This window comes from Melopsittacus undulatus, chromosome 3 (assembly GCF_012275295.1).
Source record: "Melopsittacus undulatus isolate bMelUnd1 chromosome 3, bMelUnd1.mat.Z, whole genome shotgun sequence".
NCBI classification, from domain to species: domain Eukaryota; kingdom Metazoa; phylum Chordata; class Aves; order Psittaciformes; family Psittaculidae; genus Melopsittacus; species Melopsittacus undulatus.
The window spans coordinates 105,378,828-105,403,120 of NC_047529.1; the positions used below are offsets into that span (position 1 = coordinate 105,378,828).

Sequence of the window (24,293 nt, forward strand, 5' to 3'; positions counted from 1 at the left end):
AACACAAGTAACACTAGATACCTATTGTTCTTCAGAAACAGTAAACAATATCCCATAAGGGTTCAGATTTCTTTTTTAAGGTAACATAAAGGTATGGGTAAAATCGAGAGCATGTTATGTCTACTGTGAGATCTCAGAGATCTGTTAAAGTCCTGGTGAAAACCAAAGCTCAGGAACTAGGGTGACTGCCTTGTCATGCATTGTGAGGCAAAGATCTCAAGTGCAGTGGGTTACTTTATATATCCTCTCTTATTGCCAAATAGTCTGGGGAATACTTAAAAATAATCAGGGAAAGCAAACAGGAATTATTTTAGTCTTTTATCAGCTTTGATAACATGAGGCTACAAACTGTTGTTCCTGTTCTCCTCTCTCCTCTATCAATGGTGAAATAAGATACCTCCTTTTTGAGAGGGGCTTTAAACTATCATGCAGCTTCTTTGAAACACTTGAGTGATAAACTTCAGGGCTCATATTTATGCACTTATAATGTCATTAAACTGTGCACACTGTTCTCTTACAGTAATAATGAGCCCACACATCTTAAGTGAAAGGGATGAGTCTACAATGATAAACTGATATAAAATAAAGCTTCAAATGAATGATCTGCAAACTACCATCACTGATTAAGGTCAAGAAAAATATACATTCATCAATTATACACCATTTAAAATAATTCACACCATTAAAACCAGAAGAGATCTAAAGCAATTGTGACAGTATGTAAAACTCACCGCACGGCCAGTGGGGTTGCAGGTTCAACTTTCGGTTTCTGTTTTGGGGCAGGTTCTTCTTCATGTTTACTCTTCCAACCAAGCCAGCCACTTGCAATAGAGAAACACATTAAGAGATCATACTAATGGTCCTAAAAATCCTCAAACCATTATGTAGCTACAACAAAAACACATAATTATTTTATTACCTGGCAGCATTAAATAGTGCTGAAGTCAGTTTACTTGCAACTGCTAAGGCAACATGAGACAACAGTGGCTGTGAGGTACCCTGAAAGAAAAGAAGAAAGTGTTCAGAAAGACAAGAAACAGTCAGATGTGAGCCACCCTGAAATAAAGGAACAAAGTATTCAGAAAGCCAAGAAATAGTTCTTACACTGAACTCAACTGCAGAATAGTTTTTCAGGCCTCCTATGGATTTTCAGCTCAGAAAGCATAGCTTTAAGACTCTGCAAAATTTTAATTCACTGCCCCCAGAAAAGCCATTCTGACATCTCTTTACCATTTCAAAATCCTCCTGCAAGTCACTGGTATGTATGTCTGTAACAGAAGTTAAAAAAACCCTGTGTGTGATTTATCATGGAGAGTTAGCTGGTGGATGGCTTTGGCATCCTTGCAAACATCAATGTAGGCAGTTTTTTTCATAAACATATTGGAAAAGCAAGTACAAAATCAAAACCATGATTCTGGCATTTTCAATCAACTTTCAATCGTGATATGGACAGCACATACATAGGGTCTGATTGTGCAAGACAGAGCTACATTGCCATCCTTCTCCTCCAAGACAATGCAAGATGACTAAGTGTGCTGCAAGTATTGTTAAGCCTAAATTGCAGTTTCCTTCCACAAGTAGTAGTTCCACTACATAAAATCACCACAGAATACTCAGGCTATGTGAGTACATGATCAAAGGCCTCCAAACATCCATAAGAGGAATGTTCACACAACTTCAACATAATTTTGCAGAAACCTTAGGTTACTTAATCAGCAATAAATTAACAAATGAAAATAAATTAAAAAATATTTTACTATCACATTCATTTTAAGATAGAAAATAAAATTTCTCATTAGCAGGAACCTGTGATAGATGTTACTATCACATCCACTCCAGATCATTCCAGTTTTGGAAGATCAAGATCTTCTATGCTGACACTTGTCAGCAAAAAATTAACATAAGAATACTTCAGAACTACCCATATGGAAAAGAGCCTGATTAATCATTCAAAGTTTCAGCAAGTCAGCTTTGTAGTACATACCTCCAGGGCAAAAAAGAAACCAGTGAAAGGATTGGATCCAACAGTAACATACTGAGATATAGCAGGTGGGCTGTTTTTTATAGCTGCATTATATCCACCTATATTGGAGGCAGTCTTCATTTGATCAAAAGGAGACAGTGTCATGATGCCTAACAAAAACATTAAAGTGAATGTCTTACACTTTCAGAATAAAGGCATGCAATTGCTCTAGAAGCCTAAATATATTCCTGCCTTCTTGACTGACTAGCAAATGTTCAGAGGGGAGGGAAGAGCTGCAGCTTTAACCACAGGAATTCCAAAGAACACAGCAGAAATAACCTGATGTATTTAGGTTAATTATAAAGCATAGTTAGTTTGCTTAGAAGAGATAAAAAGTCAGTTGAGGTCAGCATCAAAAACACAACTACCAAATTCACTTCACCTGCCTTGTTAACTCCCTTCTGACATCTTACCTGGAAAGGGGAGAAGGAAAATGAAGCTTACTGTCCCTTAGACCTGCCTGTCTGACAAGAACCTGGGCTTCTGCAAATTCCTAAGCAGTAGAAGTCTTTGAGAGCCTAGAAATCAGTTTGTCCTTTTTGGAGAGGAACAATCCCAACTTCTACTTTCTTGATGTGCTAGACTCTGGAAAAACCCATACGAGCCTGAAACTGCCTGCAGACAGACCTTTAACCTGACCATAATGGAAATAATTGCACCTGATCTAGTCTCCCTTGGCTGTTCCCTGCCAAATAAGAGAGGACAAGACAGCTACAGCTGTAACTTTCTCCCCTCAAGTGGATAGGGGAGGCTCAATCAGATTTGAAGAGAAAGTAAAATGTATCTGATGATGGTTAATGACATGAATCACTACAACACCCTTCTCCCACTGTTTATTTCTATCCAACCAGTACTACTAAGAGCTCTTACCCCAAATTTAAAACACAGAAGCATTCAGTTTTATTTAAGTCAAACAGTTGAAATTAAACAGAAATGCTTACCAATACTAGCATGGTCAACAATTGTATCCACATCTTGCAAACCCCATTTCTTATAAGCTAATGGTGGAGGCTGAACATTCTCATTGCCAGATGCTGCAGCTGACAAAAGTTGATAAAACACAAAAAAATTCCTACTGAGTCAAAGACAAAGGAATAGCATAATAAAGTGAGGGAAATGATGCAATCTTAAGCCACAAAATAACCTAGTTTTAAATTGACATACGTTTAAACAGCTGCTGAACTAAAATAGCCTTTTAAAGTACTTACCTTAATGAAATTAAAATATTTTAAACAATTAACTGAGTAAAACTGCAAATTATATTCCATCACATCTATGTCTTGTGCCTGCGGAGGGCTTTGTTTTACTCATAATTTATGGTTTAATATTCTGTCCAATTTTAAAATGCCACCACAATTTTTCTCTGTGGTCTGGGCATGTTTAAGTGGACACTCCTGTGCAAAAGTACTTGCAAAGTCAGCTCATGCACTAGATCTGTAAGAATGTGAGGTAAGAACCATGGCAAAAATTAAGGGATAATTGAAACTCTCCACCTATTTATGTTTTATCTTGCAGAACTGTAACAGCAGCATGCTTATACAACCTACCACACAGTGCTGTTACATGACTCTCCTCTAACCCCAGGAAACTAACCCTGCTTCCAAATTAGAGTATAAACCAGCACTATACTAAAAAAACAGGATCAAAGGTGGCACAGTCAAACCAGGTATCAAAAGCTCTTCCACATTAATACAAAGAGCAGTAATCATTACCAACATTATCATCACAGCATTATCACTTGCTAAAAAGTCCTTACTGTCAAGAAAAGCATTTCACTAATAGCAAAATCAGCATCCTGACATGTTAAAAAGCACCTTAGCAGTATGCTGGTGGGTTAACCCCAGTGAACAGGTACGCACTATAGAGCTGCTTGCTCACTCCCTCCCAGTGAGATGGAGCAGAGAATTGGAAGAATGAAAATGAGACAACTTGTGGGTTGAGATAAAGACAGTTTACCAGTTAAAGCAGAAGCTCTGCATGCAAGCAAAGCAAAATAATGAATTGATTCATGACTTCCCATCAGCAGGCAGGTGTTTAACTGTTTCCAGAAAAGCAGAGCTTCATCATGCATAACCCTGAGAACATTTTCTGTAGAGGAAGAAGTTTTCTTCTATGCAGTAGATGCCCATATATTGATGGACAAGCAAGGAAGATCCAAGTTCCACCTTGGTTTGATATTTAACAAACATAAGTAATTTTCATGTAATGTAAATTTCTATTAACAGAGTCAGAAATTAACATTAAACATACCTTTTGCAACCTGATTGCGACATGCACGAAGGGACTGAAAGAGGCTGAAACCATCAATTGTCACAATAGCTGCTGGGTACAAGATACTAAGTTCTTCGTTCTATGGAAGAAAATGAAAGTAGGGAGAAAAAACTAAGAAAAAAAATCACTGTTACCATTGCAACAGCTTCTTTTCCAGCTTTTTATACTATTAACTACAAAAAGATGAGGATTACATCCAGCAAGTTAATATCTAACAAGCCACAGGCAATGGACTAAGGCAATACCACAGAAATTTGGTATTAAATTCATGCAATATGTAAGTTTAGGCACATATTATATTTTTATCTTCTTTCAATAACTTTAATTTTTGCTTCATGTATTTTATGGGTTACAGAGAAAACAAAGTTACAGCAGCTTGTGAAGGCCACAGAGAAACAGGTTTATCTAGAATCCAAGTATCAAGGTTTTATGAGCCAAATTCTGAGACTGGATTTTTTAGAGCCTGAATTACCACATGGGCACATAAATGCTAATTTGGTGATATAAATTCAAGACTCATACTCCTTAATTCTTCTGAATTTCAAAACAGATCCCAAAACGTCATGTTAAATCACATGTGCATTTGGATAAAGCAAACCTGGGGATCTGTAACTTCATTAGTTTTCTGCATAAAGCATGCCAACTCAGCCAAGAGCAAAGCAAGCTGCTTTCCTACTAAAGAGCTTGAGCTCTGCAACAGCAAAAACATTCATAATGACATGCAGGTTGCTACAACTATCTCCTATAAAGATTGTTTTAATTTTCAGCTATCTTCTCTGTGAAATAATTAAGATCTTATGAATGAGTACATCTAGCTCTTGGCACTTGTCCAGCTGCATTTTCTCTTTTCATCAACATATTATCATGCTTTGTGTACATAAATGAACAAATAGGAAATGAATGAAGCCTTGCAAAGTTATGACAGAGAAAAATAGTACAAATCTAACTAAATACTCCAAAAACTAAAAATCAATTTGGAATCCTCAAATTACACAAATTATAATTCTAGAACAAGAAATCCAGAATCTCGTATTCTAAGGAACTGTCCATCCTATCAAGAACTGGTAAAGGACATAGGGATTCACAGAGAAGACTCCCTTCCATACCCTGTAACACTGCTACTTCACTTCTGAAAAAATGTGACAAGACCTGTTCTGTGACACCAGGATGCCTGGGAATTTCATAGGTTCTGCACTTAAGCTGTAGGACAGGATCTTCATTCAACAGCTGAGCAAGAAGCAGAACTCCACTCTGGAAGAGAAAGAATAACAAGCATGAACATTAGTACCCCTTTTCTTGTGTAAGGCAAAAAGCACTATCTGCAGAAACAGAAGTTTTATAGAAATAGATGAGTCTTACAATACCTTGGCTTGTGAAACATACCTCAGTGTAAAACCTAACATAGCCAGAGGTGAAGCCAACCACAATGCAGGTCCAGTCCGGACGGCCTGTGGAACTCCTGTTGCATGAACACACACTACGAGTTACAAACAAATCCTGCTCCAAGATGTAAGCGTTTAAAACTGGAACAACGCAAGGGGACCGATGATGCATATCCATAAGAATATCAGTCCTTACCTCTTCTGACTTGCCAGTGGGATACACAATACACTACTCACGCATTCACTAAAAAAGAAAGATAAAACCATTAAGTATCTTTTTTTTTTTCCAGTTGTGAAATTTTGCTTTACAAGAGATTTCACCAACTCAGCATTTTAAACATTTTAAGACTATATTAATGAAGCACACAATATATCAAATTTATACTAAAAAGCAAAAAAAAAAAACTTTTTCAAGTCATTTTCAATTACAAGTTTCAAGATTATCCAAGTAGATTACAGAAGTGCTTATTACACCTTGCTAGTGTTGTCTTTCATCATTCACAGACTGAATATTCTGCCAGTACTCTTCAGTAAATATGCAAGTTAGATTTCAGGTATCAAAAAGTAAGTATTTTTTCCTGATCTATAATGATACAGAGAACAACCACCAAAAAACCCCAAACAAACAAACAAACAAAAAAAAAACCAAAACAAAGAACTGAACCACAGTTATCAAAATAAACTTTTGAATCACATTATGCAACTAGGTAGATTTTAGATCAATTGCATTTCACCAATTTAAGAACATTCAAAGGGCAAACATGGTCTTCTCAGTTCACATAATAGGTGAGCATGCTCACTGCATGGCAAGCAAAGCATGCAGGAAGCAAGCAGATGAGCAAGCCTCAGTATCTCCAGTCAGAACTTATTGAACTGTTACCATGAGACAAAGTTTTATAGTGTCTGGGGAAACAGAAGCAGTACAAAGGTTTTATGAAAGAGCATATAAATTCAAGATGACATCCCAAACAGCATTTAAAGCATAACCGCCTGCAGTACTGTTGATTATTTCCGTTTCAGGTCACCTCCATTCCCCAAGGAGTGATTAAATTATCAGCTACACAATTATAGAAAAAAGGCTTTCTAAATGCAAGCTTGACATCAGCTACAGTTCAGTTACAACTTCAAAGCAGCAGTGAATATCTCAGTGGAATCTCATCTTCCAATAGCAAAGCCTGGCCACCACAAAACGTTATCAGTTGGAGGCAATTGCCGACAAAAAGTCATGTCTTTTGACAATCTGATAGTAATTTATTACTTACCATATTACCATACTTCCAGAGATACAGAACCTTCACCTACAGTAAACCCTTGCAAACCTTAAATCAAGGTGCAGTGAATACAACCATGCCCATTAACGAAAGCTTCCTGTTCTGTGTAACAGCATGTCTCTTGGGCTGTAAAAGTAGTAATAAAGAAAATCCCAAACAGCCAAACAGAATTTATTTTCCTTTTTTTTAATAAAAGATAACAGAATAATTTCAGCGAAAAAAACTTAGAGATGCACATACACCAGTTTAAATGTGTGGTACCAGCAGTTAGGTTATGAGCTTTACAGATTGGAGAGAAACTGATTAAGTCAACACCTCCTGCAGTGTACCAGAAGGTTGAAGCCAATAAGAAGCATGTGTAAAGGCAGACAGCAACTCAAGGCTGCAAACTCAATAACAAGATGCAAAATCCTCCTCCATATGGGACATTTGTGGAAAGCATCTGTCTGGTTATTTGAAGACAGAGAGAGCAGAAATGTTGTATAAATACCAAATGCATGACCAAAGCAAATTTTTCAAGTCCCTAAATGACTTAGAGCCCAAAACTATTTGTGGATCAGAGAGATAACGTTATATTTGCTTGAGATTTAAAAAATGAAAGGGAATATTGCTAAAATAACTTCATATGTTTCCAGTTGCAACATCCCCTAACAAAATTTAATCCCTGCTTTAAAAGTAGATTTTTTTTCAGAAGGGTAATTTTTTTTTCCCCCCTCCTAGTACAAGAGCTCATAAACAGTATCACAACCCAGATCTCTTCAGACGTCTAAACTACATGCAAATACACTCACTCGCAGAGAGAGGACCTCTTTTAATTTGTATGAACTTGTCCTGAGGTATCGCACTGTACATGAGTAGTGACTTTTGCAGACAATGTTTCTGATCACCCAGGTTACTTCTGTTTCCAACATTGAAATACAGAAGACAATGAATGCATTCAGATGTAAGAATTAAAAAAGCCCAAAGTCCACAACCCTACAAGTAAAAAGCATATACTACTAATTATTAAACATGGAAATGACATTTTTATCACAGCTGTATTTCAACACCTACCCTTCTTCAACATTCAGAGAGCCACTCCAGCCAACAGCATACTGCATCTCCTCCTTCCCCTTGTCACTGTGCTTCCATTTAGCTGCCATTAAGAATAAAGATACCATCTATAAAAACTGCTTTGCATCTCACAAATGTGGTTCTATTCCTAATCCTTCCCTTCTGTACAATGGATGTACAATACACCCACCACACTTAGCTAAGTACCTTGTCATAAACCTTGAAGACATGGAGTAATGCATGATTACAATTCTGAAATGACTGGTTTTAATAAGATTTATACAGTAATATCTACTTTATCAAATTTTAGAGTTCAATTTATGAAACAGGATCCTTAGGAGAAAAGCACTGTGGAAGGGCACGTTTGTTCTGGGAAGAATACTGAAGATGAGCTTAAATGAACAGAAAATTCTAATTTTAACTGCCAAGAAGAGCATGGGAATCCTACATTAAATCTGACAGTATTTAATCATCACATCATATTCAAAGTTAAAAAATAGTACAGTTTGTTATGCACAGGGTGCTATTACAGCTGACATTTGTTGAATCAACTCCCAGATGCTAAATAAATTTAGTGTTGTGTGCCATTTGTCTGACACCTAAAACAGGAGACACAGGGACAGTTCTGCCACTGCGTGGTACAGTTGCTACTGCACTGTTGAGCAGAAGCAAGTCTCCAGCAAGTGAGATCCTGGCAAGGTAAATCAACTCCTTACTCCTGATCCAGTAAGAACTTTCTGAAGAGTACTGCTACCTTTCCATTCTTTGTGAAAAATTAGCAACTAACCTATATCAGGTTTGGAACACACAAGGGAATGCAGAGAATGCAAATGCAGCATGACAACTCAACACAATCTACCTCATTATGCAACTGAGCTTCAAATGCCTGGTTTTGTTTTCAAATGGTGTTATATTCCCCATAGCAGGAGGTTTCACTTCTTCATGTTCATGTGCAACCAACTACAGCTGTACCAATACCCCAGCACATATGTAGACAGCAGCTAGCTTATCAGCATTCATAACACTAAGGGTAAAGTTCCAAGAGCCCTACTTGAGAGTAAAATATAAAGCTTCCCATTATTCAAGACAAAGAATAATGTTCTATCAAAGATAGGAATCTCAAAACCAATCCACCTCAATATCCCTCCTCCAAGTGCCATTGGCTCAGTTAGCAATTTTGTTTCTTCAAAAGGAAAAGAGAAATAAGGTCAAATATTTCTTAATGGCTAAAATGAATACAAACATTTGTGTTTTCTTATTAAGTGCAATTGAAGTAAATATCTCGGAGCATCTCAAAACAACTGGGTAGTTACAGCATATACTAACTATACAGGATAAAAGTTTTCTCCAGTCAAAATACAGCTAAGAAGTAAAACCAAACCAACTTACTTTCCAAGCAATACCTAAAAATTACATGATGTATACTATAAAACACTCTGAAATTACTGAAGGTATGCCTTGAGGGCATAAGTGGATGGGGGAGAAACAAATCCTGTCCTGATTGCTATTAAATGTACTAGATGTACTAGCATATACACTTTGTAGCATGTATACTTACATACTAAGAAGACTGCCTTCTGTTCATTAGCTATTACCATCAGGTCATTTGTTGGTGACAAGGACAACACACACTCCTGAAGCCAGTAATTTCTCTGGTTCTTGGAATTAGATTCCTCTTCTTCCTATAGGTAAATGTATACAAGAGTTTCTAAACATAGAAGAACTTGCAAGATTCATGACAACAGTTTGGCTTGCCCTCAATACCAGCATTGAATGGACTGTTACTTATCCAGTCACTAGAACTTGCATGAAAGCCAAGAGAAATGCACCAACCTTGTACTAATTCTGTCTATGTGTTTACAAAACAAACCCCAAAGTACTCATCACTAATTCTACTCCTCAAAATCTTCTCTTTTCACCAAAGAGACATTAGAAAAACAAAATTTAAAGTATTGTTGTTATGGATTAGAGACTAGAGAGAACCTCTTTAGCTGTTCTCATCATAATCCATACTCAAAATTAATAATTTATCCAAGCTCATACACTGACCAGCATTAAGTAAACATATGCACATAGGAAGAATGTAACTAAGCTGGCATTCACACTAAAGCCTCATGGCAATGTGCAACAGGTACCATACCTCTTTGCACAAGAAGGAACTTTCAAAGAAAAAAATTCAAGTTTAGTGTCAAGTTTTAAAGGTTTAACGATGAGCCAGTTAAGATTTAGATACCATCACTAAGTATAAAAGCAAACAGATCGCAGCTTTTCTCCTTGGAGCAATGTCAAATGTTTGCAGAACAAAGGTAGCTCCTGTTAACCATAATTCAAAGGAATAAAGTAGGTAACAGCCTTTGAGCAGACAGCTAAAAGGTGTCTCAAATATAATACTCCAGCTTTCTTAGCTTCATCCTCTTACCCTGATCGCAGCAATATAAAACACCTTCCCTTGTCCAGTCTCTATTTCCATAGCCACCTACCCAAGCCTACTTCCTCCTAGCTCTCCAAAATATTACTGCATCCTCTGGTATCCCAAAGCAGCAATGCACAAAGAACCCAATACCTTCAACGTGATAATTTTCTGATTCATGTAATTTATCCTGTTGTTATGAAGTTACACCTACTTGAAAATATACACATGTACTCCCAAATGAAAAAGTAGGAATAATTTGTGTATCATACTCTTAATCTGCTATGCATTGCATTTCTTTCTTTTAATAAGGTTGTACCATAAATGGATCACTTTGTGCACATAAGAATACCTTGTATATACATCATATGCTCTACATTAGCACACCACAAACATTCTGCTAACTTTGTCCACATTATCCATTGATTTGTGCAAGAGGACAACCTATTTTCATGTCATTTTTGTCTGCTGCTGGATGCCAAGTTCTATAGCAACAATTTTCCCCCGATTACTGGCATTTGTCAAGTCTTCACAAACAGGTGATGAAGTTGTCTGTGATACCGATGTCAATTTTCACTCTTCATGACAGAGGTAAATATATCGTACCAAAACACATAACCAAACCTCAAAGAAAAGCCTTGTACTAGATTTTAATGTAATGATTTTCAAACTGAGGTAAAAGAATAAAAAATGCAAATTTTTTTTCAAGATTAAAAGGAATTAAAATTATATCTTAGACAAAGAATTCACCATAAGTATGCATATACAAAGAACTTTCAATCTAAAGGCATCAAATATGTCCATCTTATATTACTAGTAAAAATGAACTAAGGGTTAAAACAGAAAAGGCACTGCACTTGTCAAAAGAAACTCCTTTAAAAGGCAAAAGACAGAAAAATTAAAATCAGTATTTAAGACATGACTTTAAAAACATCATCCCAACAAACTAGTTAATATAAAAAGACACCTTGTGGAAGAGAAGAATGCCTTCTCAAAAGTTGCTCTGTTCAATGAAACAGATACTTGACAACTGACTAATTCCAATAAAAGATGCATTTTGCACTAATTACAATGCAAACCATGGACAAACAGTCCTATTTGCTGTGGATCACAGTTTCTTTCTTTCTGAAGAGTTTGACCTGAAACCACTAGCAACTTCAGAGGAAAACATGCATGCAGGACATCCTTAGCAAGAGGTGAGTGAACTACCTGGCAGAACAGTTTGAAATATTAAAGAAAAAGAGTGAAAAATAAGGCAATTTCCATTCAGAGCCTGTTGGTTCTATTAAATTGCAATGTAAGCAACAAACAGAGCATTTGTTCTTCTCATTAAGGAAGTTACAAATATCACAGCTCACAAGAAACACAGTCATGGCAATTACAGTGGAACCGATTTCCCGTCCTATTTATGTTATTATACACTTGTCATTCCCTGACATCAGCACCAGTGATTCACTCCTGGGAGGCATCATAATTGTTTCAAACTGTTTGTCAGCTCAGCTGAAAGATCTCTTTCCCTGCTAAAGTAAGTACTTAGGAGGATCTGCCCAAATCCTTAGGCATACTTTCTGCATACAGAGATAAAGACAGCAGATAAGAGCATTTTGTTAGCACAGTGAGCAATAGATTCCTCAGTATACCCCATCAGGAATAACAGGGGATGATTAATGCAGGTGCAGAGGATTTCCATAGTCAGCTTTGCCAGCATCTTATGTAAGTCAGCTGGTAGCTAAAGGTCTCAGCCTTAACAACAATTACCAGACTAGCAATGTTATTCCTAGTTGAGCTAGTTGGGCAGAGGGATGTTTTTCTCCCTTTGAAGGGCAACTGTGCTGCTCCATCCTATATATGTAATTTAATCCCTCCATAACACCATCCCCACATCACAACATAAAGGAATTACTACATGATCATCACAAAGCTGCTTGTGTCAGTGGTTCATGATTTAGGAAATTGATCTATATTAACTCATGGTAAATTATTATAACTCCACTGCCATGCCCTATTTTCTCTGACTAGTTATAGGACAAACAAGATGCCCCGGCTGCAGCAGCACAGAAAGATGTGTGCATACCCTAGTGAGAAAAACCCTATAGAATGCAAGAACATGAGTAAATAGCACAACAGGTAACATTCAAGTTGTATTTAGAAAAAATTACAGGAGCAAGGGACAAATAAGCTGTCACATTTGTAACACAGATCAAGATCCTTCTTGTCCAGGTGATAACTATACAGGAGAAAAAAAAAAAAAAGCACAAACAAGCTGAGAAGTCTTTTAGAATAGGCAACTTAGCAATAAAAACTCATCTGTATGTACTTACAGGTTCCTGTAATTCTGCTTCATCCCAGCCTCCCCAGCCACCATCTTCCCAGCTGGTTGATTTGCCTGCTTTAAGTAAAGAAAGATTTGTTACATGAGGAAAACAGCACATGAGATACAGCATAAGCAATGAAAAACACAATTAGAAAGGATTGCTGGTGGTTGTTTTTATTTCCCCGCCAATAAGTTCATTTATGGCAGTTACCAAATGAGCTCTACAGAAAGAAACAAAGTGGTAGAAATGGTTGTCCTTCTTCTCTGTATTTACTTCCAATTTTGACACTATTGAAAAGTAATACCAGAAGATGCAACCTAAGTACAACTTGGAAACAGGACTAATTGTAAATTAACTCTGACAGACTGCATCTAGAGCCCTTGCTAAGTAACACTTTATAGTCCCTGGTGCAATACACCATTGATCCATCAACAGGGCCTCTGTTTTTTAGAACAAATTATTCAACCAGATTTGTTTTTTCTTGGTTTCTCATAGACACTGAGGGAGAGCCAAGACATATTTTAAGTTCAATACTGCAAGCAAAGAGTGAGGGCATAACAGGGGGAAAAACTCTTGTGTCCACTTGACAAAAACTTTCTCCAGTTGGTGCAGAGACCCCAGACATCACTGCAAAATTTGAGCTTTAGCTGCATTTATCTAATTATTACTACTCCAAACACAATAAAAGTCCCATCTTGTACATATTAGGCAGCTACAGAGGGAAAGTCAGGGGACAGCAGGCTCACTCCTGTCAGGACTCCAGGTATTTCACTACGTGATGCAAGATGATCTTTAACACACCATAAAAACAACATATGTTCAACTTTATGAGAAACAGTATTTCTGTACATAAGCAAAATATATTCCTTTCCATAGTAGTAGATTTCAGTTTGGTTTAAGTAAATTGCTGGATCAGTGAGTAATAAGGGAAGTTTCAATATCTGAAGGGTGCCTACAAGGATGCTGGAGAATGACTTGCAGCAATAGGACAAAGGGGTGATGGGTTTAAACTTGAACAGAGGAATTTCAGGTTAGACATAAGGAAGAAGTTATTTACTGTGAGGGTGGTGAGACACTGACACAGGCTGCCCAAAGAAGTGGTAAATGCTCCATCCCTGGCAGTGTCCAAGGACAAGTTGGACACAGCCTTGGGTGACGCATCCCTGCCCATGGCAGAGGGCTTGGAATTGGATGATCTTCAGGTCCTTTCCAACCTAAACCATTCTATGATTTTAACAGGGAATGACTGTACATGGAAATTCGTCTGTGACAACAAAACCTCTGAGGATAATGCAAATCTCACCCGCACTCCTAAAGCAGCCAAAGCAAAAGTTGAAGCTGTGGAAAATGAGCACAAGGACCTTGGCTGTTCACATCTTTGCAAGACAACAGAGGAAAATGAATGAGACACTGATCAGTTTTAATTATCTTGTTTAAAAACCACAAAATTACAAAATACTTGAAACACCTGAGAAGACTGAGATTCAGCCACAGGCTACGTGGAGACAGTGTTCTCACAGAAGAATGAGTATTTGGTACATGAGCTCTGAATAACTCCAAAAGATACAGCAAGGCCATGAGAGGCCCAAGGAAGCTTAAGCAAGCAAGATAAGAAGAATCTGGAATTCACTGAGTTATGAGAACTGTGGACTGTTGGCAAGCTTTCGAGATCAAGTTCTCACACCTGTGCTTAACCAATTATGTTAGTCACTAAGGGTCTTCAAGACAAGTATCCAATCATGATATGCCAAATTGCTGTAGGTGTGTGTAAGCAATAGTATATAAGGAGTTAATGCTTTGCAATAAATGGCTTTTTGTCTGATCATATTGATCTCTGAGTCCATTCGGCGGCAGGCTACTTCTTAGTTGCCTTAAAAGAGTGAACATATTGTATGAATACATCTAAAATTCCTTCATCTAAAAATCCCATTTGTGATGTGGACTTAATTATTCTATGCAAAGGGTAATTTTGCAAGCAAATTAGAAGTAGAAGATGTACAATTCTCAAAGACCGTCATTGAGACCCTCAAGAAATCAATGTACTGACCTCCATCTAAAGGCACTAGCATGAAATCTGAAGCATCAATTAGACTTCAAGATTTCTCCAAAGATTTCAAGTTTTTTCATTAGCTTATGTTATGGCTACTTTGACCTCTTTCCTATCCATATCAATTAGTTTCAATTTAGTCTTAAGCAAGTAAGATTTTGCCATTTTAAGTAGTCAAACAGTTTGGACAAGAAAGCTTGTACCTGGAACACACCAATTTTATCTGGTCTAAAAACTCTGGTTCCTTTACCACAAAAGAAAGGCAGAACCCAGTACAACAGAAATCTGTATTCCAGCTGTTTAGGCAGATTTTTAAACTATTGTATGGCTAATAAAGACAACAAAATATTAGCTTAAGAAAGAAATTTTCCACCAATGCTGTTGATAAGGTATTTCATGAGACTGTAGAAGACAAAATGCCTACTCCATGAGTAACCTGTGTTAAAATGGAAAGGTCTGCACCATCTATAAACTGGATGAGTCAGTTTTACAGCATCGTCATCGATACAGATCTGACTGCAGTTATTTCAGGCATAACCAAGGAGCAACCAGCTTCCAAGGGTCACATTCTAATCTTGTATTTGGAGTTGAGAATTTTCCAGTGTGCAAATTGTCTTGGTTTAAACTCAGTCAGTCACGCAGTCTACCCCCCCCCCCCCCCCCCCCCCCCCCCCCCCCCACTCCCTCCTTCTGCTCCTGGAAGGATGGGAAAGAGAACCAAAAGAATGTAACTCCCACGGGTTGAGATAAAAGCAGTCCACTAACTAAGGTATAACACAAATCCCTACTGCTGCCACCAGTAACAATAATGGTGAGGGAAATAACAAGGGAAGAGAGTACAACTGCTCACCACCAAAGACTGATAACCAGCCCGATCTGAGCAGTGATTTCGCCCTTCCAGGTAACTGCCCCCAGTTTATATACTGGGCATGACATGCTGTGCTATGGAATACCTCTTTGGTTAGTTTGGGTCAGGTGTCCTGTCTCTGCTTCCTCCTCGCTTCCCCTCTTCCCTGGCAGAGCATGAGACTCAGAAAGTCCTTGGTCAGAGTAAACATTACTAAGCAGCAACTGAAAACATTGCTGTTATCAGTGTTGTTCCCACGCTGAAAGTCAAAAACACAGCACTGCACCAGCTACTAAGAAGGAGAAAAATGAATGCTGCTGCTGAACCCAGGACAAAATACATGAAGGAGAATTAAGACAAATACTGTTGCATACAAGCCACAAGAAGAAAATTGTAACTAGCTTTGATGTTTAGTTGAAGATAGCTAACAAAATTCTGCTTCTGTTTGCATTTTGTTACCTCAAAAGGGAACAAAATCTCCTTACTGTAAAATTCATGAAGGGAGGAATTCTGTCAGTGTGGCACAGTCCAGAACGAAACATAACTATATCCAAAAAGCACAACTGGGGCCACTGCCTTCCCTACAGCACAGAGCAGACCAGCCTTCCCAAGAATCTTCAGCCACTTCAATTCTGAGACTGAACATGCAACGTCAACCTTCAACCGTGAAGAATCCCGCTGCCTCTTTATGAATAGCTATATTTTCCTGCTTGTCATCTTCCTTGAATGAAGCAAGATCAATAAAAAAAAGGATGGGAAAAATGAGATAATGGTGAGACACAATCCCACTGATAAAGCTGCAGAACTGCGACCTGCTTCTGCAATGCCAGCAGAAGCTGTCAGCCTGCAAAGTCTTTTCCATGCACCAGCACCTAGAAAGGCTGGTCAAGCCAGAGAAGACACAGGATCAAAGTTCTTTTTACAATAAAGATTTTAAGAAATACTCCATCATTTCTTTTAGTTGCATTACAGAATTTGCAGCTGTGGTATGTAAGACATTACCTAGTAACCAATACAAGGCCAAAACAGTTCTTGACTTGGAATGTGTTCATTTTTTCCAGTCCACTAATTGGAAATCAAACTTTCCTGTGCAAATCTGTATTTCCCTTCATCTTTCTCTGACTAGCAACAGATGTCTGGTAAATAGGTCTCCCTACTTAGATAATGCATCAGCAATATTCCAGATTGTGTGTTACTGCAGAGCTTGCAAAAATAAAAGTTAATCTACTGCACTACAAGAACAACTTCGTTCTTTAATTTGAAGTATACTGCATTAAAACTCCATCATCAGCATACGTGAAACTTTAAATGCTGCACATGTACAGCACTGGTGTTCATGGATAAGAGAATTCAGTTCAAGCACATTTATCATAAACTTAATACGCAAGAAACCAAATCCTTCTGATAAGCATGTTGTTTTTAGAAGACAAGAACAGAGGAGAGAGAAATGCTAGCAACAGATCTAGATCAATGAGATCTAACTGACATTTAACAAATTCAGCATAAAAGATGTTTTTACCTAGTCTAAGACTTCCTCCCCAAATTGCAGAATATATCTCTGGGCACAGAAATCTGCCAGCATCCTCCCTTCCAGAGCAGCACAATAAACTGGGGCTTACACCAACAGCCTTTCCCACCTGCTTTCATGCTTCTGTTCCAGCTCTATGCAGCAGGTTACCAAAGGACATGCTTGGCATAGGCTTGCCCAGAAAAACCTGTATTTGACAAGTGGGAGAGCACGTGTTGAAAACGGAACCACAAAGGCCAAACTACCCCTACCTATATCAATATATAGCTCTAAAGCAAGCAAGTTTATGTTTGTTTGGTTTATGATCTTGCAGCTTGTTTCCCATCCATGTTTTAAGAATCTATAAAATGCATATGCAATTAGTTTTTGCCCTGTTACTTAAATGCCAGAGTTTCAGGTTGGTTTTTTTCCCCTCTGTATATTTACTGCAACTCTGATACCATTTGATTGCATAATTACTGAAGAAATAGAAGCAGTTTCTTTTCTTAAGCCAAGGAACTATAGAAATAGTTGAAAATGTTCTTGCTATTCAGTAATCACAAGCCATTTATTCCCAAAGCTCTTGCAACACAGGGACTGACAAATACATCAGGTTTCAACAGCATTATGAGCAAGCCCCTTTTGAGACTAGTTTTACATTTGTGTTATCACTTCAGACAACCATAAGCAGAAAAAAGAAGACAACACTCAAACTTGGCTCACTGATCTGAAAAAGAAACACTTGAGCAATTTCTCTTCCTTTAGATGGTCACAATTGCTTTCAACAGAATAAAAAATGACTAAATTAAAAATATTCCCGAGAGTCTTTAAAGCAACGCTGCAGATCTCCATGGCTTACAGCTGTTAACTCCAAAATCAAAGTCTGATGCACCATATGGAAAAAATAAGCCAACAAGCAACTTTGTGATGCTATATGGCACAGGAAATAGGTGAAACAGATTGCATTCAAACCAGAGCACTTCAGCTTTCTTTCAGGTGCAAGTAATAGCTGAAGCTATAGCAAGAAAGAAGGAAGTTTATGTAGTAAAGGAGGTGCTAAAGCAGCAAAACACTCAGGTGCAAAGATAATTTGGACAAAGTATTCTGACACCATTGTCATGTGCATTAAGAGCATGTCATTTAGTCTTTCCTATATCTCAGAATGTATTACCAATTACAGATGTAGCACAATTCGGGTACAGTGCATAGTTTTTAGGATATTTTACATGAAAAGGAATCTTATCTGTACATCATGCCTTCTGGAGGGGAGAAGCCAACTAAAGAGGTAATACATAAGAGTTTGTCAGAAGATTCCTCAATAAGAACATATCAAATTCTCTAAGAGGGATACAGAAATAGCTAAGAACTGTTGCTAAAGGCAAAAGAGAATTTGATTTTATAACCTTTTTTTTTTCTTTGTAACCTTGTTTGCAACTCTGAAATAAAAAGCCTGCCTGGCCTTCTGTGTTTCTGAATGAAATTAGTTGATCTAGATAAAGCACAGTGTGCAAGCACAAGTCCAAAGATGCTGTTTAGAAGAACTGGGCTGAAGAGCATCTTTCAGGATGCTGCCAGCGTAACAGGGCTGGAGTTCAGAAACAAGTTTCTCCACCAGGCTGAAGCCAACATTCCTACTGTAAAAAGAAGCAGTGAAGTGACACCTTATAGCCCTGAGCAACCCTCCAAACCAGGGGGTCGATTTTGATGCAGCTGCACCTCAAAGCTGCGTGCTGTGCCAGCTCACTATCACAGATGCAGGTATCATCACTCAGGACCTCCAAAAAACAAGTTTGGGTTTGGGTTTTTTTTCATTATCCATTTCATTTAGGTACTAGGAGATAAACATACTTGGAAACTAAAAATACCTCCACACCAGGTAAGTAATGATTGTTTTATTTCATCTTTACACCTCCAAAGTTCAGCTTCAGACCAGCAGTCCTAACTGGCTGTCACTGAACTCCTGTCATCAAAGTTTTAAAACACACAGTTCAAGCTCAGAGTCTACTGAAAGAACACATCACTTTAAATAAATTGTAATTAAATTCCTCAAACTACAAAGTTATAGGAAATGTTATGTGTATTGCTCAGTCTTCTGCTCTTTCCTGTTAAATATCATTAATTTCTTAAAGCTAAAATTCTGTTATGTCTGTGAAGCTTTATTGCATTTTGCATATAAGATGTTTTTTTTCCTTTCAGGTGTACACCTAACTGTATAATGAAATTAACTGCTACAGCTGTTTTCTGATCTAGCCAATACACATCCCAAAACACAGCAAGCTGGCAAATTAAATATAATGCGAACACTTTCTATTCCCAGTATTTACATATTTGAAACAGAAGTTTTCAAAGCCATTTAGATATCACTCCACAGATTATTTGTGCCTCATTGTTAGCATTATTTTTTCCACCCCCCCACCTTTTTTTTTTAAGAGAATGTAAGCACAGGAGCTCCATATGAAGCATCTTTAGCCAGCTTACTCCACAATATATTTTTTTAATTTAAGATATGTGAGACTAGATCCACCCCAGCACCTTTTATTCTAATATGTACAACAAAAAACACAGCTATATTTTGCTTCACAGCAGATCAATGGTTACCTCAGTCCGGGAACATTTCTTTAGTCACTTCAGCATTGTATTATTAGCAATCTTACGACATGAGTGCATAACACAAGCAGGAACAATGCGAACCCTTCCTTCCAGTGTTTCCTGACCCAACAAGAAGCTGGCAACTGCAGAAGTGACTTTACACCAGGTTTAAAGTTAAAACTTTCCTTTTCCTCCCCAGTTTACCACACAAAATCATCCTTTGCACAAACCAGATAAACTGTTGGGCTACAGAAAAGGATAAAGCTGTAGTTGAGATAATGCTTTCCACTCTTTTTCTAACACTGAAAGCATTTCAATGTTTACTTGTATAAAGGAAGGGAAAAAGAATAATAATCAAGTTCCCTTAGAATAAAAAAGATTTTTTTAAGCTCACTTACATTTTTAATAGAGGTAGCACTTTGATAAACAATTTTCAATTTAAATTTGAAATTAACCTAAATTATCATACATAAATGAAATATGCTATGTCAAATATGACTAGGTGAGAAGTACAGCTTTTTATTCATACTAAAGACAATTAATTCCACACTTTAATAAAAGTTACAGTATCACATGGTGATTTAGACATGTATACTGCTTGCGATTTCATTTTCGTTTAAATGGACCTACAAAAATGCTCTCACATGAATCATCCCAGAGTTTAGTGTGGCCAATACACTCACAGAAAATATTTTGGTTATAATGAAAAAATGGCCAAAGCTAAAACAGCAGAAAAAAAAGCTTATTTGATATATAACTAAGAAGAAAAAACAAAGACCTACAGCTGATAATAAAAAAACGAAACCCTGCACACTGAAAATCCTGAAGGCACCTTTTGAAAACCATTTGTTATCCAAAATCTGACAGGAGCTTTTGAAAATTCTACTCAGCACCTAAAACATTAAATTATGTCTCAAAAAACGTAATTAATTTGTTCATTGAAACATGTTTTGTTAACTAAAAATATTTAACAAACATTTATTTTCCTAAGGTACACAGCAACTTTCATTTAACTATGAAGTTTATATACTAGTGAAAGAGTTTCCATACAAATGCAGCAGAATGTAGAAAAACATACAAAAACACACACAAGAAAAATAGTAAATGAAAGGTTCTAGTTCTCCAGTTTAAAATTTAAAATACTTAAGACTTTGACATGTGTTTATTGATATTTATGCAACTACATAAATATCATGTACATAAATATTACAGTACATTCTGCCAGTGGAACAGTGCTTATTACAGAATTCTCTGATATAAATAAATTGATTTTATCTTATTTGGTTAAAAATATTTGCCCAGGCTCTCTGGCCGATAAAAATGTAATATGCACTTTATAAAGAAAACAACTAACTACAGATAACTTGCTTAGACTTTCTTTTTTCTTTCCTCATCATCAAAAGCAGAGATTCATTATATGTTCTCACACTTTATTTACAGCAAAGAATTCTTCCACACGAACAGAAAAGGGAGTCATTATGGACTGTCATCCACCAAGTCACCTGCATACTAAGAAAAATGAATGGATTAGTATGTAGGTGAAAAAAATAAAGGAAGAGAATTAAAAGCTGAATTAAATATTTCCAACCAGAGCAATCACTGTTTGAGTACAAGTCCATGAGACTAGCAGGAACTGCAGGATCTAGCTATATCATTTTATCCCAGCCTGAGCTTCAGAACAACCCTGCAGCTTTGCTCTCCAATTGGTTAGGCCACAAAGCACCACCAAAGCAGACTTGGAGAAACAATCCTAATGGGAACAGCAGCTCCTGTTCCACACAGCTGAACACACTTTTTCCCAACTCAGGAGACCTCCACAATTTACTTCTTTCTAACTTAAGATACCTCTGCAAGTCATAACTGTTTCTCACAGTCAAAGATGAATGCATCAAAGATTTCTGCTTCAAAATCACTATTATAATCTTATATAAAACTCACTCTGGGAACTCTCACTTTATGTTCATTTTTCCTGAACCATGAAAAAAACTGTGATATCAAAAATCAGAGGCACAAATCCAAAAGGGTTCAAATAATCTAAATGTGCTATATTTTGAAAAATACTCAATTCTGACACTCAATGACTGGATAAGCAAGTACAAAAACAAGCTAGAACAGAAACAACCCACTAAAATGAAAGACAAGCACATTTTGCAACATGCATCTTCTTTGCTCCTATAATTTTTGTAGTTTTACACACACCAAATGTTTTCTCTCTTTACAGCTGCCACTTGCTAAATCCACTCCCAACAAAAATATCCAAAACTTATCTTACACAAAATCTCTCTCACATCTACCACCAAATCCAATCAAGCCACATTTAAATTTCTTTCAGGACATGCTTTTAGAAACACAGACTCATTATAATCTTTTGGTTTTATCTTCAGTATTCAGGAGGCACTAACAGGAGTCTACTGGTTCCAGATTCTTCTGTAACTCCTTTAGATATAGATGATACCAAAAAGAAAAGTCATAAGGAATGTGCATACCTTTTCCAGAGCATTATTAGAGCCAAACAACAACCAGCAGTAGCAGCAGTACATAACTGTTTTCTAACATATTACTTCCTTCCAAATGCATTTCAACAATAAAGTAAATGAAATTTTATCTTGAGACAAAAAGAAAGCAATGATAACACATAACTATGTGCATGCATAAGTTTTAGTGGTAAAGTTAAGTAGCTGAACATACACTGTACTTTTAAAACTTTCTCACAATTGTTGCATCGCCTTTTTACCAGAACCTGTACCACAGGACAAGGACCAAAATTTTTTAACTGGAAGTGGGCAACTGAATTTAAATAGTAGAAAGGAATTTTTTTACAGTGAAGGTAGTGAGAAACTGGAACAAATTGCCCAGAGAAGTTATGGATGTTCCATCATGCAACTGTTCAAGCCCAGGTTGGAAGGGGCTTGGAGCAACCTCATATAGCCTGAGATGTCCCTGCCCATAGCAGGGGGCTGAAACTAGATGGCCTTTAAAGGTCCCTTCCTACACATCCCACACTATGATCTCTCCCTGTTTTAATTCCCCCACAGACATTTTAAGCTTTTCTAAATAAGCACGTTTTGCTTTCCCTCATAGCTCTGTTTACAGCAGGGAGGACTTTACTAACATCCTCATTAACCTCTTCAAACACTTTCCTCCAATGTTATTAACAGAAAACCAAAACATCAGCCAAATACAGTTAAGACAGTACAGGACTGACAACATACAGGCCAGTGTTTCATTTCCTTGGCCATGGACCTACTGGTCACTCTTCTTTGTTAAAAAGCTTTCAATGTGCCTTGCCTCACACAACAGAAATCAGGTCCACAACTTTAGACTGTAGTGTCTACAGAAGGGATCTTATTGCATTTTAGTGCAAGCTGCCAAACTACATCTTTAACATACGTTAAGCAAACTTTGCATTATTAGACAACCCTGCACATACAATGCCTGTTTACTACACCACCTTCAAATAACAGCACTCTCTTAATGATAAAATCACAAACTTTCATCCCGAAGTTCGCGGCACACGGGGTGTGTGGCCAAAGGGCTTCACTCACATACTACAGGATAAGGACCGAGAACAGCTAACACCTGAAACTTACACACACCAGAAAAACATGAACTTGCCGGCGAAAACACGGCACCTGTACCAGGTCACTCACCCTTTACAGCCCCATCCCACAGTAACAGCCGAGCACCCGGCTACCTGCGGTTACACTCTGCACACCCCACAGCGGATAATGACACACAGGAGAGCGGAGATGACCGAGTCCAGCCCCAGCTGTAGCACCGGGCAGGCCACACAGCGCTGCAAGCGGACCGGCCGGGTAGGACTCACCGCTGTCCTTGCCGGTCCCGGCGCTACCCTGACGGCGGTGCGGGCACAAGAAGTCGCGAGCCGCCTCCAGATCCTGGAAGTGCCCGAAAGGAACCAGGACGCACGACATGGTGATACCGGTAGTGCCGACACCGGTGCCACCCAACCCGGAAACGCTCTCCGACTTCCCTCAGGAGTGGGTCTGCGCACAGCGCATGCGCGGAGGGGAGCGATGGTTGGGGGTTAACGGGGGGTGGGTTCTTTAGTGTGTGGTGAGAGGTTGGGGCTGGTGTCTTTGCTGCTGTTGTTTTTGAGGTGAATGGCGCCCTGCATGTCTGTGTGCTGCCTCTTGGGCCGGCGGCTGCGTGGGAACCTTGGATGCAGGTATCATTTCATCACTCGGGTCTGGTGGTCATAAGATCATTCAATCATAGAATCAGGTGGGTGGGAAAAAGCTTTTAAGATCACATGTAACCATTACCCCAGCACTGCCAAGGCCACCAGTAACCCATGTAACTGAGAGCCTCTGCACGGTGTGTGAACACTTCAGGGACTGTGACTGCACCTCTGCCCTGCCTGTTCCAGTGCCTGAGCACCGTTTGGGAAAGAAGTTGCTCCTAATCTCCAGGCTAAACTTCCCCTGACACAGCTTGAGGCCACTTCCTCTTGTCCCATCCCTTGTTACTTGGGAGAAAAGATGGACCCCACCTCACTCCATCCTTCTGTCAGGCACTTGTAGGGAGCCAGAAGGTCCCCCCTGAGCCTTCTCCAGC

The 24,293-nt window shown here is 38.2% G+C and overlaps 1 protein-coding gene across 2 annotated transcripts in view; it reads right to left on the reverse strand.

Annotated features, from left to right (window-relative positions):
* The window catches only part of RAB3GAP2 (RAB3 GTPase activating non-catalytic protein subunit 2), a 43,504-nt gene extending 19,811 nt beyond the window's left edge, over positions 1-23,693 (reverse strand). The window contains exons 1-12 of one of the 2 annotated variants that reach the window (XM_005152076.3): positions 23,542-23,693; positions 12,732-12,796; positions 9,559-9,682; positions 8,001-8,082; positions 5,873-5,920; positions 5,678-5,753; positions 5,444-5,545; positions 4,274-4,373; positions 2,965-3,063; positions 1,985-2,133; positions 920-999; positions 732-821 (exon numbers count right to left, since the gene is read on the reverse strand). In XM_005152076.3, coding sequence (XP_005152133.2) covers positions 732-821; positions 920-999; positions 1,985-2,133; positions 2,965-3,063; positions 4,274-4,373; positions 5,444-5,545; positions 5,678-5,753; positions 5,873-5,920; positions 8,001-8,082; positions 9,559-9,682; positions 12,732-12,796; positions 23,542-23,650 — 1,124 coding nt within the window. In that variant the 5' untranslated portion in view covers positions 23,651-23,693. Of the gene's footprint in view, positions 1-731; positions 822-919; positions 1,000-1,984; positions 2,134-2,964; positions 3,064-4,273; positions 4,374-5,443; positions 5,546-5,677; positions 5,754-5,872; positions 5,921-8,000; positions 8,083-9,558; positions 9,683-12,731; positions 12,800-23,541 lie in introns of both variants that reach the window. The other variant, XM_031051540.2, reaches the window with a different exon arrangement.
* Between the last annotated feature and the right edge of the window lie 600 nt (positions 23,694-24,293).